The 15770-nt window shown below is 43.9% G+C and overlaps 1 protein-coding gene across 4 annotated transcripts in view; it reads left to right on the forward strand.

Moving 5' to 3' along the window:
* Window positions 1-15770, forward strand: part of USP4 (ubiquitin specific peptidase 4) — a 97836-nt gene that overhangs the window by 78725 nt on the left and 3341 nt on the right. For 3 of the 4 annotated variants that reach the window (XM_073352709.1, XM_073352710.1, XM_073352712.1), the window contains 3 exons: window positions 12181-12296; window positions 13228-13377; window positions 14749-14852. In XM_073352709.1, the coding sequence (XP_073208810.1) occupies window positions 12181-12296; window positions 13228-13377; window positions 14749-14852 (370 nt within the window). The remainder of the gene's footprint in view (window positions 1-12180; window positions 12297-13227; window positions 13378-14748; window positions 14853-15770) is intronic. The other variant, XM_073352711.1, reaches the window with a different exon arrangement.

A 15770-nucleotide genomic window follows, 5' to 3' on the forward strand; every position in this document is an offset into this window, starting at 1 on the left:
TGTTATTAGGCCCTGTGATGGTGTCCCCTGAATAGATATGTGGGCACAGTTGGCAGCGAGCTTTGTTGCAAGGATAGGTTCCTGGGTTAGTGGTTCTGTTGTGTGGTATGTGGTTGCTGGTGAGTATTTGCTTCAGGTTGGGGGCTGTCTATAGGCAAGGACTGGCCTGTCTCCCAAGATTTGTGAGTGTGTTGGGTCATCCTTCAGGGTAGGTTGTAGATCCTTAATAATGCGTTGGAGGGGTTTTAGTTGGGGGCTGAAGGTGACGGCTAGTGGCGTTCTGTTATTTTCTTTGTTAGGCCTGTCCTGTAGTAGGTGACTTCTGGGAACTCTTCTGGCTCTATCAATCTGTTTCTTCACTTCCGCAGGTGGGTACTGTAGTTGTAAGAATGCTTGATAGAGATCTTGTATATGTTTGTCTCTGTCTGAGGGGTTGGAGCAAATGCGGTTGTATCGCAGAGCTTGGCTATAGACGATGGATCAGGAAGTGTGGTCAGGGTGAAAGCTGGAGGCATGTAGGTAGGAATAGCGGTCAGTAGGTTTCCGGTATAGGGTGATGTTTATGTGACCATCGTTTATTAGCACTGTAGTGTCCAGGAAGTGGATCTCTTATGTGGACTGGACCAGGCTGAGGTTGATGGTGGGATGGAAATTGTTGAAATCATGGTGGAATTCCTCAAGGGCTTCTTTTCCATGCGTCCAGATGATGAAGATGTCTAGAGCAAGTAGAGTAGGGGGCGTTAGGGGACGGAGAGCTGAGGAAGCGTTGTTCTAAGTCAGCCATAAAAATGTTGGCATACTGTGGGGCCATGCGGGTACCCATAGCAGTGCCACTGATTTGAAGGTATACATTGTCCCCAAATGTAAAATAGTTATGGGTAAGGGCAAAGTCACAAAGTTCAGTCACCAGGTTAGCCGTGACATTATTGGGGATAGTGTTCTTGACAGCTTGTAGTCCATCTTTGTGTGGAATGTTGGTGTAGAGGGCTTCTACATCCATAGTGGCTAGGATGGTGTTATCAGGAATGTCACCGATGGATTGTAGTTTCCTCAGGAAGTCAGTGGTGTCTCGCAGGTACCTGGGAGTGCTGGTAGCGTAGGGCCTGAGGAGGGAGTCTACATAGCCAGACAATCCTGCTGTCAGGATGCCAATGCCTGAGATGATGGGGCGCCCAGGATTTCCAGGTTTATGGATCTTGGGTAGCAGATAGAATATCACAGGTCGTGGTTCCAGGGGTGTGTCTGTGCGGATTTGATCTTGTGCTTTTTCAGGGAGTTTCTTGAGCAAATGCTGTAGTTGCTTTTGGTAACTCTCAGTGGGATCAGAGTGTAATGGCTTGTAGAAAGTGGTGTTGGAGAGCTGCCTAGCAGCCTCTTGTTCATATTCCGACCTATTCATGATGACAACAGCACCTTCTTTGTCAGCCTTTTTGATTATGATGTTAGAGTTGTTTCTGAGGCTGTGGATGGCATTGTGTTCTGTATGGCTGAGGTTATGGGGCAAGTGATGCTGCTTTTCAGCCCATGCTGAACAGACGTTCTTGTTAAACCCCGGATTTGTGCTGGAAATGGCCCACCTTGATTATCATACACATTGTAAGGAGAGTGGTCACTTTAGATAAGCTATTACCAACAGGAGAGTGGGTTTGTGTGTGTGTCGGGGCGGGGGGGGGGAGGAGAGAACCTGTATTTGTGCTGGAAATGGCCCAACTGGATTATCGTACACATTGTAAGGAGAGTGGTCACTTTAAATAAGCTATTACCAGCAGGAGAGTGGGGTGGGGGGAGGTATTTTTTCATGCTTTGTGTGTATAAAAAGATCTTCTACACTTTCCACAGTATGCATCTGATGAAGTGAGCTGTAGCTCACGAAAGCTTATGCTCAGATAAATTGCTTAGTCTCTAAGGTGCCACAAGTACTCCTTTTCTTTTTATTAACAGAGAGATTTTAAGTGAGTACAAGTAATGAGGCATAAAAGTCAGAAATGGTTACCAAAAAAATAAAGATAAGAACACTTTCTAGTGCTTACTTAAACTCTATTAGATTCTAAGCAAAGTTTCTCATCACATGGTTCCAGCTCCATTACTGACCAAACTCTTTAGGTCAGGCTCCCTTCCCTCAATGTCCAGTGGCTGTTTTTTTCTTTGTCGTCTTCAGTGCAATGCCAGAGACAGATGGGGACAAAGAGGGGTGTCTTTGGTTTTCCCCATATATTTCCTCTTTGAAAAGTACAGTATTTCCAGCTGAGAACCAGGAGACTGGCAGTCTGCTGGAGGAAGGGACACCAGGCTTTCTCTTTGCCAAGATGCAAATCTTTTTCCCTGCCCTGCTTTCTGACCAAAGAATGACCACTTTGTAGTTAGTGGCCCATCCTCTTAGTTGACAACTGGCTGGAGTGTCAGCTTGCCCTTGGTCTTTGAGACACTGGTTTAACTACTCCCCTGACCTACCTGGTAAACATACTTCAATCATGATTTCAGCTTATGTTCATAACTTAACCTCTAATGTTGCTATATGCACTTTACCATGATATTTTATGGTATCACACTTTCTTTACGAAGTGTGGTATACCAAGTATGGTATCACACTTTAGCAAGCTGGCTGTATTTTACAACTTTACCAAGCTGGCTTTATCTTAAAGAAGCCTTATTGAGGGCGCAGGAACAAACCGTCCTGATGTGCAGAAAAAATAGCAAATATGGCAGGCGGCCAGCTTGGCTTAACAGTGAAATCTTCGGTGAGCTTAAACACAAAAAGGAAGCTTACAAGAAGTGGAAGCTTGGAGAGATGACTAGGGAGGAGTATAAAAATATTGCTCGAGCATGCAGGGGTGTCATCAGGAAAGCCAAAACACAACTGGAGTTGCAACTAGCAAGGGATGTGAAGGGTAAGAAGAAGGGTTTCTACAGGTATGTTAGCAACACGAAAAAGGTCAAGAAAAGTGTGGGACTCTTAATGAATGGGGGAAAGCAGCGTAGTGACAGATGATGTGGAAAAAACTGAAGTAGTCATTGCTTTTTTTGCCCCGATCTTCACAGACAAGGTCAGCTCCCACACTGCTGTCCTGGGCAAAACAGCATGGGGAGGAGGTGCGAGTAGCCCTCAGTGGTGAAAGAACAGGTTAAGGACTATTTAGAAAAGCTGGACCTGCACAAGTCCATGGGTCCAGATCTAATGCATCCGAAGTGCTGAGGGAATTGGCTGATGTGATTGTAGAGCCATTGGCCATTATCTTTGAAAACTCGTGGCAATTGGGGGAAGTCCCAGACGATGGGAAAAAAGCAAATATAGTGCCCATCTTTTTAAAAAAGGGAAGAAGGAGAACCCGGGGAACTTCAGACTGGTCAGCCTCACCTCAGTCCCCAGCAAAATCATGGAGCAGGTCCTCAAGGAAACCATTTTGAAGCACTTGGAGGAGAGGAAGGTGATCAGGAACAGTCAGCATAGATTCACCAAGGGCAGTCATGCCTGACCAACCTGATTGCCTTCTATGGTGAGATAACTGGCTCTGTGGATATGGGGAAAGCAGTGGACGTGATATAACTTGACTTTAGCTATGCTTTTGATACAGTCTCCACAGTATTCTTGCCAGTAAGTTAAAAAAGTATGGATTGGATGAATGGACTATAAGGTGGAAAGAAAGCTGGCTAGATTCTCGGGCTCAACAGGTAATGATAGACTGCTTGATGTCTAGTTGGCAGCCGGTATCAAGCAGAGTACCCCTGGGGCCGGTTTTGTTCAGCATCTTTATTAATGATCTGGATGATGGGATGGATTATACCCTCAGCAAGTTCGCAGATGACACTAAGCTGGGGGGAGAGATAGATACGCTGGAGGGTAGGGATAGGGTCCAGAGTGACCTAGACAAATTGGAGGATTGGGCCAAAACAAATCTGATGAGGTTCAACAAGGACAAGTGAGAGTCATGCACTTAGGACGGAAGAATCCCATGCACTGCTACAGACGGGGACCGACTGGCTAAGCAGCAGTTCTGCAGAAAAGGACCTGGGGATTACAGTGGCTGAGAAGCTGGATATGAGTCAGCAGTGTGCCCTTGTTGCCAAGAAGGCTAATGGCATATTGGGCTGCATTAGTAGGAGCATTGCCAGCAGATTGAGGGAAGTGATTACTCCCCTCTATTCGGCACTGGTGAGGCACACCTGGAGTATTGTGTCCAGTTTTGGGCCCCCCACTACAGAAAGGATGTGGACAAATTGGAGAGAGTCCAGCGGAGGGCAGCGAAAATTATCAGGGGGCTGGGGCACATGACTTATAAGGAGAGGCTGAGGGAACTGGGCTTGTTTAGTCTGCAGAAGAGAAGAGTGAGGGGGGATTTGATAGCAGCCTTCAACTACCTGAAGGGGGGTTCCAAAGAGGATGGAGCTCGGCTGTTCTAAGTGCTGGCAGATGACAGAACAAGGAGCAATGGTCTCAAGTTGCAGTGGGGGCAGTCTAGGTTGGATATTAGGAAACACTATTTCACTAGGAGGGTGGTGAAGCACTGGAATGGGTTACCTGGGGGGAGGGGTGGGGTGGAATCTCCATCCTTCGAGGTTTTTAAGGCCCAGCTTGACAAAGCCCTGTCTGGGATGATTTAGTTGGTGTTGGTCCTGCTTTGAGCAGGGGGTTGGATTAGATGACCTCCTGAGGCCTCTTCCAACCCTAATCTTCCATGATTCTATGATATCGATCAGCAAGTTATAAGTTTTCAAATGATGAACTTACTTTGTACAAAGATTATTACAGGAGGGTGTGAACACAGGAGTGTATTCTATCACACCAATCAATAGCTTCCCTGTAGCCACCTCAGCTGGTTCCATCTACTGGGCATCAAGAACTTTGAACATTGATTGAATAGATTTCCAAGAGAGTCCGCACCTCCATTTGAAAATTTGTAGGGGTCCACAAATGAAGACTATTGAAAACCATTGCTCTGGCAGACCTTGGCTTCCCTGCTCTGACTGCAAAGAGAGTGGAGTACCATGTCCCCTCCCTGGGGTTCAAGAATCTAAATAACCATCCCCCTCCAGGCTCCCTTTAGTAGTACCAGCCACTGAAAAAGAAAGATGGGGCGCCAGGCACCAACCCTAAAAAGGAGAGGACAAGAAGCTGGACTTATTTGCATGGAAGCTTTATTCCAGAGGTGGATTATAGATTTGTATTGCAAACCAGAAAGCTTTGCTGGGGTGTTAAAATTTCACCCTTTGGGACACTGTTCTGAAGCTCAATGACAAGCTCCCAGATGAGAGGAAACTGGAATTCCAGTCCTTAGTAAAGGAGGGCAAGTTGGTCACCAGAACGGCTCTGCTGGCGGGTGTTGATACAGCAGATTCTGCAGCTTGGCCTCTATCACGATGAGGCGCTTGTCCTGATTACACTCTTCTGGCTTCTCCCCAGAAGTGCAACAGACAGTTCAGGAAAGACAGACGAAACTCTCCATAGTCTCAAATACAAATCCCTGGGCATTTACACCCCAGCTCTGAAGTGGAATGTATTCTGCCCTCATCAGTCTCAGTGTTTTCAGTGGTTTGCTCCTCAAACCCAAGATCTGCCAAGGAGAAGGAGCAGAGGTTACAAACAACGATCATTGCTGCCCTCTGCTTCTGCAGCCGCTTGTTCATCAAAGGAGGCAGCATCTTCCAAGAGCTTTTTGACTGGAAGGTCGAGAGCAGAATATCAGTTCTGAGTGTCATCTTTTTCAGTTTTTGCAAACTGCCTGTCCAATTCCTTCTTGCTTGGCCCCACATCACAACAGATCAGTGGGTTCTAAGCATGGTGGAACTGGGATACATGATCCATTTTATTTCTACCCCTCTGACAAGACAGTATTACTGCAAGGGATACAATCACCTCTCTCCTTGTAGTAGCTATAGTGGAGGTCCTTCCTTTATTCAGGAGAAAAGGGGTTTTACTCCCAATACTTCCTGAGCCTGTAAGCAAAATGGGATCTCCAGGCCTATTTTAGATGTAAGGCGGTTAAACAAATTCCTGAAAAAGGCAAAATTCCAGACGGTCATTCTAACGTACACTCTTCCTCCACTGGAGCTGGGGGACTGGTATGCTGCTCTCGACTTAAAGGATGCCCAATTTCCAATGGAAATTCATCAGAGCCACAGAAAGTTTCTGAGATACACTGTCAGTGGCCGCCATTATCAGTTCTCAGTTCTCCCCTTCGATCTCTTGGCTGCCCCATGTGTTCTTACAAAGTGCTTGAGGAAGTAGCAACATTTCTTCAGAAGGTAGTTGTGCAGGTAAGGGAATACATGGAGCCCTGGCAGATAAGAGGTCGAGCCAGGTCACAGGTGGTGCCCATCATTTGCATAATCCAATGCACCTTCAACACACTAGACCTCCTGATCAACTCAGACAAGTCAGTCCTGTCTCCAGTCCAGAAAGTAGAATTATTGGAGAGGTCCTGGCTTTACCACCACAGGCAAGGCTTCTCACAATGTGAAGCCTCATTCTGGGCTGAAGGCTTATCCTTTACCATGGGGAGAAGTTGTTTAAGGCTTCTGGGGCATGTGGCAGCGTGCACTTACACAATGCAGTACACCAGACTGTTTCTCAGATGCCCTCAGGGCTGGGTAGCAGAGATGTACATAAGAATGGCCATACTGGGTCAGACCAAAGGTCCATCCAGCACAGTATCCTGTCTGCCGACAGTGGCCAATGCCAGGTGCCCCAGAGGGAGTGAACATAACAGATAATGATGAAGTGATCTCTCTCCTGCCATCCATCTCCACTCTCTGACAAACAGAGGCTAGGGACACTATTCCTTACTCTTCCTGGCTAATAGCCATTAATGGACTTAACCTCCATGAATTTATCTAGTTCTCTTTTAAATCCTGTTATAGTCCTAGCCTTCACAACCTCCTCAGGCAAGGAGTTCCACAGGTCTCCCCTATTCTTGCTTCTATTCAGCATATGCTGGACTATCTTTTGTAAATTAAATATCAGTGATAGGCAGTTTGCCAGGTGTACCCTGTTCAATTTCCTATATTGGCTTTTCACCCCTGAGGCCATACGATTTTTAAAGGATTTAGACAGATTGTTTCTACATGTACAGAGTCCTATTTCACCATGGCGCCTGAATTCAGTCTTAAAAAAGCTGGTGGGTCCCTCCTTCAAACCGCTAGTGATTTGCCCCCTGTTGTACTTTTCATTTTTAGTAGCCATACATTGGCCAGGAGAGTAGGGGAGCTGAGGGCGTTAATATCAGATCCTTCCTGTATTTTTTTATGTGGCTAATGTCTGCCTTTGTCCCCATCCAAATTTTCTTATGAAAGTGGTCTCCACTTTTCATATTAACCAAGCAATTTTCTTGCTGACTTTCCCAAAGCCTCACAATAATAAGGGAGAGGAGAGACTGCACATTCTAGACGTTAGAAGAGCATTAGCATTTTATCTGGAATGGGCTAAATCTTTCAGGTATTCATTTCAATTGTTTGTTGCATTTGTGAACAGAATGAAGGGCAGTCAGGTTTCCACGCAAAGGGTTTCGTCATGGATACCAGTTGTATTCACCTGGGTTACCAGTTGGCTAATATGAAGCCACCAGAGAGAGTATTGGGTCATTCAACTAGATTCCCAAGCATCCTCTGTGGCATTTTTGGCTCACATGCCCATATTAGACATTTGCAAAGCAACAACCTGATCGTCATGTCACTTGTTTGCCTCTCACTGTGCAATCTGTCAACACTCTAGAGATGTTACATTTGAACAAGTTGTCCTCCAATCCCTGTTTAAATAGACTCAACACCCACCTCCAGATGGGACAGCTTGTGAGTCACCAGCAGTGGAATGGACATGTGCAATCACTTGGAAAAAAAAAAAAAACAGTTACTAAACTTACCGTAGTTGTGGTAATTTTCGCGACAGCATTGCACTGGCATTCATGTTTGAATTATCTGTGATGATCCTTTAATGCTTTTCAGTCACTGCTTTCCAGAATACAGTCTCCCATGGTCTGTGTGACGGGTTCAGTCAGAGACCCCCTTGGGACTGTCACCTGATGTGCTGGAATTACCTCTGAGCCCGTCTTCCCTGCCAGCTTGGGATTCCAGAACCCTGCCTTGTTGAGCCAGACATGCTAGCCTGCTGCAACACAGACCCAGGTCTGGTCCACGCTCCCAAAGTTGCAGACTTTAACCAAAAACTACTCAGCAGGTTTCCGATCTCCAGTACCTAGCTCCCAATGGGATCCAAACCCCAAATAAATCCGTTTTACTCTGTATAAAGCTTTGACAGGGTAAACACATAATCTAGAACACTGATAGAGAGATATGCACAGCTGTTTGCTCCCCCAGGTATTAATCACTTATTCTGGGTTAATTAATAAACAAAAGTGATTTTATTGAGAATAAAAAGTAGAATTTAAGTGGTTTCAAGCAATAACAGACAGAATAAAGCAAAAACATGCAAGTCTAAGACTAATACATTAAGAAAGTGAATACAGGTAAAATCTCACCCTCAGAGATGTTCCAATAAGCTTCTTTCACAGACTAGACTCTTTCCTAGTCTGGGCCCAATCCATTCCCCTGGTACAGTCCTTGTTAGTTCCAGCAGACATCATAGGTAGAAACTAAGGGTGTTCTTAAGACTGGTATCCCCCTTTGTTCTGTTCCACCCCCTTTTATATCTTTGGCACAAGGCAGGAATCTTTTGTGTCTCTGAGTCCCCACCCCTCCTTCTAAATGGAAAAGGACCAGGTTTAAGATGGATTCCAGTATCAGGTGATATGTTCACATGTCCTGTGAAACCCCAGCCTCCATTCTTGCAGGCCTGGCCCGCATGCACCCAGGAAGGTGTGCAAGTAAACAGATCATTTACAACCAATTGTCATAGTAAATGGGAGCCATCAAGCTTCCAAACCACCGTTAATGGCCCACACTTCGCATAATTACAATAGGACTTCAGAGTTATACTTCATATTTCTATCTTCAGATATATATGATACATGCATACAAATAGGAGGAATATATTCAGTAGATTATAAACTTTGTAATGATACCTTAAAAGAGACCTTTTGCATAAAGCATATTCCAGTTACATCATATTCACACTTATAAGCATATGAAGTGCAACGTCACACTCGGTGTGTGGTCTGTGTATCCTTATCTATAGCTGTGGGTTACTTTAACCAATTACCTACCCAAAGTGAGGTTTACACCTACTTTAATATGTGAGAATTCAGCCCCCAAGGTCAACTATAGGAGCAATAGAAGTGGGACTTTATGGTGTAGAGCAGAGACTACATAGTGCTGTGTCTATAGTAATTACTATTACTAATCAACCAAACAACAATACGTGCTGCAGTCTGGTGAAGGAGAGAGAGACCAACACAGAACTCACAGTATTTGCATTATTCACACCATTCCTTGTGGGAAAACCCAAAGTATTAGTCATCATTCTCATCATCATCCTTACCACCAGTGGTCATCATCCTGGTGTCTCCCCCTGCAAGGCATGCAGACTGGGATACAGCTTGGATAATGGGTTAACGGCAACACCCACTGAAATTCATATTTATTTATGAAGGTTTTAACTCCTTTTCCCTATTTGAACTTCCACAGCCCTCTACTTTTCAGGTGCTCTGTTTTTCATAGGCTAACTTGTTAGTGTAAGGGGAACTCACATTTACCTCACCTTATCAACATAGTAACAGGCAGTTATCTGAAGGAAGTCTCTAATATTTCACCCTGCCTCCCAAACATAGATGTAGGCTCAGCAGGTTTTATTATGAACTTACTTATGCTAACTTATCTTTATAGTGTAGTTAACTTATCCTGAGGTCTAAAATAAGCTGTAGGACTAAGTCCTAGGACTTGGCAAAGCTAAATGTCTTAAAGGCCTGAGGCCTGTAGGCCCTACGTTACAACATTAACATTCACCTTTATAGCCTAAATACACCTGATACCTTTTTTACTTGGCTATACCTGTCTTTGTTCCTAAACATGTGCCTTTGCATTTTGCTGTATTAAAGCGTGTATTGTTGGATTCCACCTGACTCACCAGGAGTTCTGAACACTTTATATGTGACTTCTCCTCATGGTTTACCACTCCACCAATTTTTGTATCATGTGCTTACTTTATCAGCAGTGATTTTACTCTCACTCTTGATAAAAATACTAAATAACACTGAGTCAAGTACCAATCTCTGCATAACCCTACTAGAAACACCCCCAGTAATTAATTCCTTATTAACAGCACACTTTGAGATCTGTCAGACAGATTGTAATCCATTTAACACAGGCCATATTGATTTTGTATAACTTTAGTTTTTTATTCTGAATGTCATGCAATATACGTTGAACTCCTTACAAAATCTGAGTATACTAGGTCAGCACAGTTATCTTTTTCAGCCAGACTTGGAATCTTGTCAAAGAGCAATATCAAGTTTAATAATACCTATTGTCCAGGAGATCATGTTGATTGGTATTCATTTATATTTCTGTTCTTTAACTCAGGATCAGGATCAGTGTCAGGTTAACTGACCTAGAGTTACCCACATCATTTCAGCTATCCTTTTTAAATACCGGCAAAATGGGTTTCTTCTAACCCTCTGGAACTTCCTCAGGTTTCCAAAATTTGTTAAACATTAATAACCAAGCTCCTCTCCCAACCCCTTTACAATTTTTCTGTACAAGTTATCCAGAGAAAATGTTTAACTTTAATAGTAGATATGTTTAGCATTCTCCTTAGCAACTGTCATATGATATTGATATATTGTTCAAACTGGATCCAAATACAGAAAAGAAATATTTATTAAACTCATCTTTTTCTGCTTCATTGACAATATCACCCCTAATAATGGATCTAGAGTGCTAGACCATTGCTAGAATTGCTTTTGTTCCTGATACATTAATAAATGCCTTAACCATACTGGCTATAGATATTTTGTTGATATACCTTTTGGTTCAGTTATTAATTGATTGTATTTCTTAACTTCTTATTTATATAATTGCTATTCAGCTCCTTTCCCCCATCTATGTAATGATTTTTAGTTTTAGTTTTATTGCTGCTTTCATGTTACTCTTAACCAAGATGAGGCAGGTGAGGTACTTTCTTTTATTGGACTAATATTATCTCACCCTCCTTGTCTCTCTAATATCTTGGGATCAACAAGCCTACAACAACAGTCTTAACCAAGATGACTTGTTAATCAAACAGCCTTTTCTCTGATAGGGAATTGTAACTTTTTGGGAAGCAAGTGAAATGTTCTTAAACAACCTCCAACTTTCATTCATGATTCTCTATTTAAATTTTTCCTCCCAGTCAATTCAGCAAATTAATTTTGGCTTTGAGAAATTCGCCACTGGAAAGCTGCATATATGTATGTAACTAGTTGAGTGTATTCTGTTTGCTCAACACAGATGTAACCAACTCTCAATCACTTATGCCTGGACAGCCACTACTTTTTAGGTCAGTGATCAAATTCTTTCTGTCAGAATGAGATTTCCTATAGAGTCACACTCTGGGAGCAATAATTCCTGTGTTACAAATGTTAGAAACTCCAAAGATGTTTCACCAGTGTATGTCCCCTGCTGTAATGCAGTATTTTTTTCCCTACAGTTAATAAATGCACATCCTTTTCTCTGGACTTATCTGAGGGTCTGTAATAGACTGCCATCAGTAACCAGTCTGGTTAATAGATTTTAAGATCAGAGTGGACAATTATGATAATCCAATATGACCTGCATTACACAAGCTATAAAATTGTACTTATTTGTTTCCCCCTTTTTTGTCTTTTGTTGTACAATAAGATTGTTAGCTGTTTGGAGCAGGGACTGTCTTTTCCTTCTCTGTCTATGAACATCTGACAAAATTCCTTTTGCTTTAAGCCTAACTTCAGCAGTAACCACCCTTGTGCAAGAAACTGCCTTTATTTATTGCCACTGTAGAATGCTCTGCACAGCTGTGAGCAATAGAAATTGTGGGTGTTGATGTAGGTGGTGTGGGTGGAAAGAAAGAGGCTGGCTGCCTACATCCAGGAAAGGATGGCTCATCAAACAGTCATCACTGGAGCAAGAGAGGAACGCGGTGGGTTCATTTTGAAGATAAGAAAGAAATGGCAGGGAACTGTTTTGGAATGGGACACAGATAACCTGTATGAGGGCATGGGAAGGTGGTTCCAGATGCCTAGGATGAGCATATTCATTTTCATACATCTTTTTTGGTAGGCATTTGAAAAGGATGCAAGTATGTTGCAGTCACAGAAGAAGAAAACTACTGTAGCTCTTAAAGACTGTATAGAACTCTTTACTACAATGGAAACGCTTGGTGAACATGACCCTTGGTAAGTTTACCACCCAGCTGCTTGGCAGCCATCTTACTTGGACTGTCTTTATATATACTATAAAATAACAATATTGTTTGGGTAAAGATTTCCCCCAACTGCTCTTTCTGTGCACCTTAGTTTCCTACCCCTGTTCTCACAGCCACAGCTTTGCCACTGCACCTCCGTCCTCAGCAGCAAGAGAGGGAATGTTACCTTAACAAAAAAAAAAAAACCAATTAGCCTTTAGAAAGCTGCTGTAGTTATTATCCTTAGGCTCTGTGTAGTTCTGCCACCTCAGACTTGACCTTCAGCACCTCATGCTGTTGTAGTCCTAACACCCAACCCTGTATGGTTCTCTCACTCTACCTCATTTCTTACCAGGTGGAAGCAGGCTGGACTGGTGCTCTCTAACACAATACTACCTTTGTTCTAGTGCTCCAGTAAAATTGACAAAACGTCTTACCTTCAGAAACTCGGAAATGTAGTCACTTTCACTCTGCCACTTGGGCAGGGTGGAGCAGAGGGGAGGATTGGAAAGGAAGCAAAAAAGGACAGAAGACAAGACAGGAAGAGGAGAGTGGGGAAAGACGTCCTGAAAATACAGTGCTCCAGGAGTTTTTCTTACAGGTCATCCCCCAGAAGAGGAGAGAGCTTCTGAGCAATGGCATTTGGGTAGCAGTAGGTGGGAACATGGTGAATGCGAGAAGGCAGCGGAGAGGATGTACTGGGGGAAGAAGAGATTGTATATGTGAGGGGAAAAATCAGAGTAATGTTCTCAAAGCCTATTTATATAAAAAAAAAAAAAAAAAGACAAAGGTGACTGCAGCCTGGGATAGGGATAGGCATTTTATATGTTACTCAAAAAATACTGTTTGTAAAGGGGTTTGAGACCCTTGGCTAGAAGGCAGATATCGAAGGTGTTTCATGCCTATTTATGCTCCTTTCTCAGGTACTGCCCTAACTGCAAGAAGCATCAGCAGGCCACAAAGAAGTTTGATCTATGGTCTTTGCCCAGGATTTTGGTGGTGCATTTAAAACGTTTCTCATACAACAGATACTGGAGGGATAAACTTGACACTGTGGTTGAATTCCCCATCAGGTAGTGTTCTTTACTAGCAAGTCACAACTGGGCAGAGCAAGAAACTCCACTTTTGATGTAGCGATTGTATGGGCTCCTCATTGGAGACATAGCTCAGGATAGGATTCTGCCTCCAGTGACACAAGCCAGTAGACCTTAGTGAAGCTCTAGTAACTGTCTCTGGAAAGGGGGTGCTACCGGCACCTGTGATACCTGGACCTATGACGGTGCAGAGCTACTGAGCTTAGCAGGGATGGGCCTGGCCACTACTTGGTTAGGTTGCTGCTAAGAAAATCCAGTGATTCCACGTCTTTACAATTCCCTTGGAGTCCGTTTTGAACCTGTGCCAAAGCAGACCTTGAACACTTTTGTCCTTTAAAGATCCTATGACAATTTTCATGAGAGTCATGGAGGAGAGTGTTGGCAACAGCATGTCCAGGCCAAGTTCTACGCCAGAGATTTCTATGCTGCCTAACCTCCCCTGCAGCTTCATTGAATATTCTTTCCTTCCCTTCCAAAGTACCAGCTGTGTAGATTTGCTAGGATTTCCAGTTCAGTGTTACCTCTACTTAAACAGTAGTGTGAAGTACTTGGAAAGAAAGATGCTATGTACGTATGAGGTATGAAGGTTGTTCATCGGCAAAGCATAGCAGGAGTCCTCTTTGTGTAACAGTATCTGTGTCCTGAAAGCAGGTACAGTACATGCGGTAATACCTGGAGATCCTTCTTGGAAGTCAGGTATCAGTGTTGTTTCTGATCTTTGTGTCCAAATATAACACAATGCTCCTGGAATGGGTCGCTGGCAGGCATTGAACCTGACACCTCTGGGTCTAAAATCATGAGCCTCTTACTGTAGTGGACTCTCTATGTAGACTGTCCTTTAGAGGGGGATGGAGCCACGCTGTTAGTGTGGATTACATGTATATTGCATGACCACCAGCTTCATCCCTCTGCATCTTCTACCAAGAGAAGGCCTTGCATTCATCCATCCATCTCAGACGCTACCACCCCACTGCAGGACATAGGCCTACCCAGTGTTGCTCCAATCCATCATATGGAAGAGTTTGACTTCTTCATGCTTGTTTTACATTGATTGCTGTTGGCATGCACTTAGCCATCCTCTCTCACTAACCACACAGGAACACTTGTGTTTGCCAGTAACCGTCATTCCTGATGGCAAACAAACTGGCTGATGCCATCCATATTACAGCCGCCTAGGGGGCGACATCACTGGTTTGTGGGTCAAATATGTCAATAATTAAAAAGGAAAAACAGCATTGACTGGGACAGGTTAGCCCTTGGCCCGGTGCTGGCTGTTTACAATGATTCATTATTACTAGGCCTTTCCCTTATTATGTGTACAATGACAATGTATTCTTACTTTTTTCTCAGGGATTTGAGCATGTCTGAGTTTGTCTGTGACCCAACAGCTGATCCGTATGTGTATGACCTCATTGCAGTGTCCAATCACTATGGAGCCATGGGAGTAGGCCACTGTGAGTAACTACCTGTCTCTTCTTTATCGGCAGAGAGACAGGAGGGCTGTATTTGTATGGGAAAATCGCTGTCAGGAGAGCAGTGACTCTTTCTCTCTGGGGGGGTGGGGAGTCATGATGGATGGGCACTAGTGGGTGGGGATGTTGGGGCTGCAAGTTGCTCAACCCATCCCTATGTTTCGCAGCTGTAGTTCTGCCCCAAAAGCCAAGGGAGCAAATTCAATCAGAGTTTACAGCGCCCACCCCCTTAACCCCTTGGTGGTCCATGGATTGATGTACTGGGCTCCCTGTAAAGAGGCAGGCAGTAAAGGATGTGCTCCATCCCATTTAAACCTCATCAGCAACAGGAAGCAGCTAGCCATTTTATGAGCTGGGCTGCTGCATCCACACCCGGATCTGGCCATTGTGGAGGGCAGGGACTTGACTAATGAAGAAGAAATTAGGACAGTTGGTAGGACTGATCGGAAAGCTGTTTGGGCAGCATTAAATTTCAATGCTGAGATCACAACAAATGTAATGTTCAGCTATTGTTTCCTGTGCACCTTCTGTGTTTTATGGGACCCATTCTGGCAAACAGTAGAGCCATTAACCATTAAAATAGGAATAAGAATATACTGTGCAATGAAACTGGTTAGTAAAGCTGCTTCTAGAATCTGAACTTCCGCTGTTCCTCACTCTGGTGCTTACTGTGCTATGTGATGCAGTGTTTAGTTTTTTGCATTTTTATTATCCTTGTCTCAAAAACAAAAAGAGAAATATATGGAAGGACTTGTCTTGTGCTGTGCAGGGACATGGCTGGCTTTTCCAGTGGAGGCTGTACATTCCTTTCATCAGCAAATGCTCACATCTGTGTGCAGCACTTGTAGACTTAAGAAAGCTCTGTTGCACATGATCAGCACCCCGTGAGACTGAGAGCAG

This window comes from Lepidochelys kempii, chromosome 7, assembly GCF_965140265.1.
Source record: "Lepidochelys kempii isolate rLepKem1 chromosome 7, rLepKem1.hap2, whole genome shotgun sequence".
Lineage (NCBI taxonomy): Eukaryota > Metazoa > Chordata > Testudines > Cheloniidae > Lepidochelys > Lepidochelys kempii.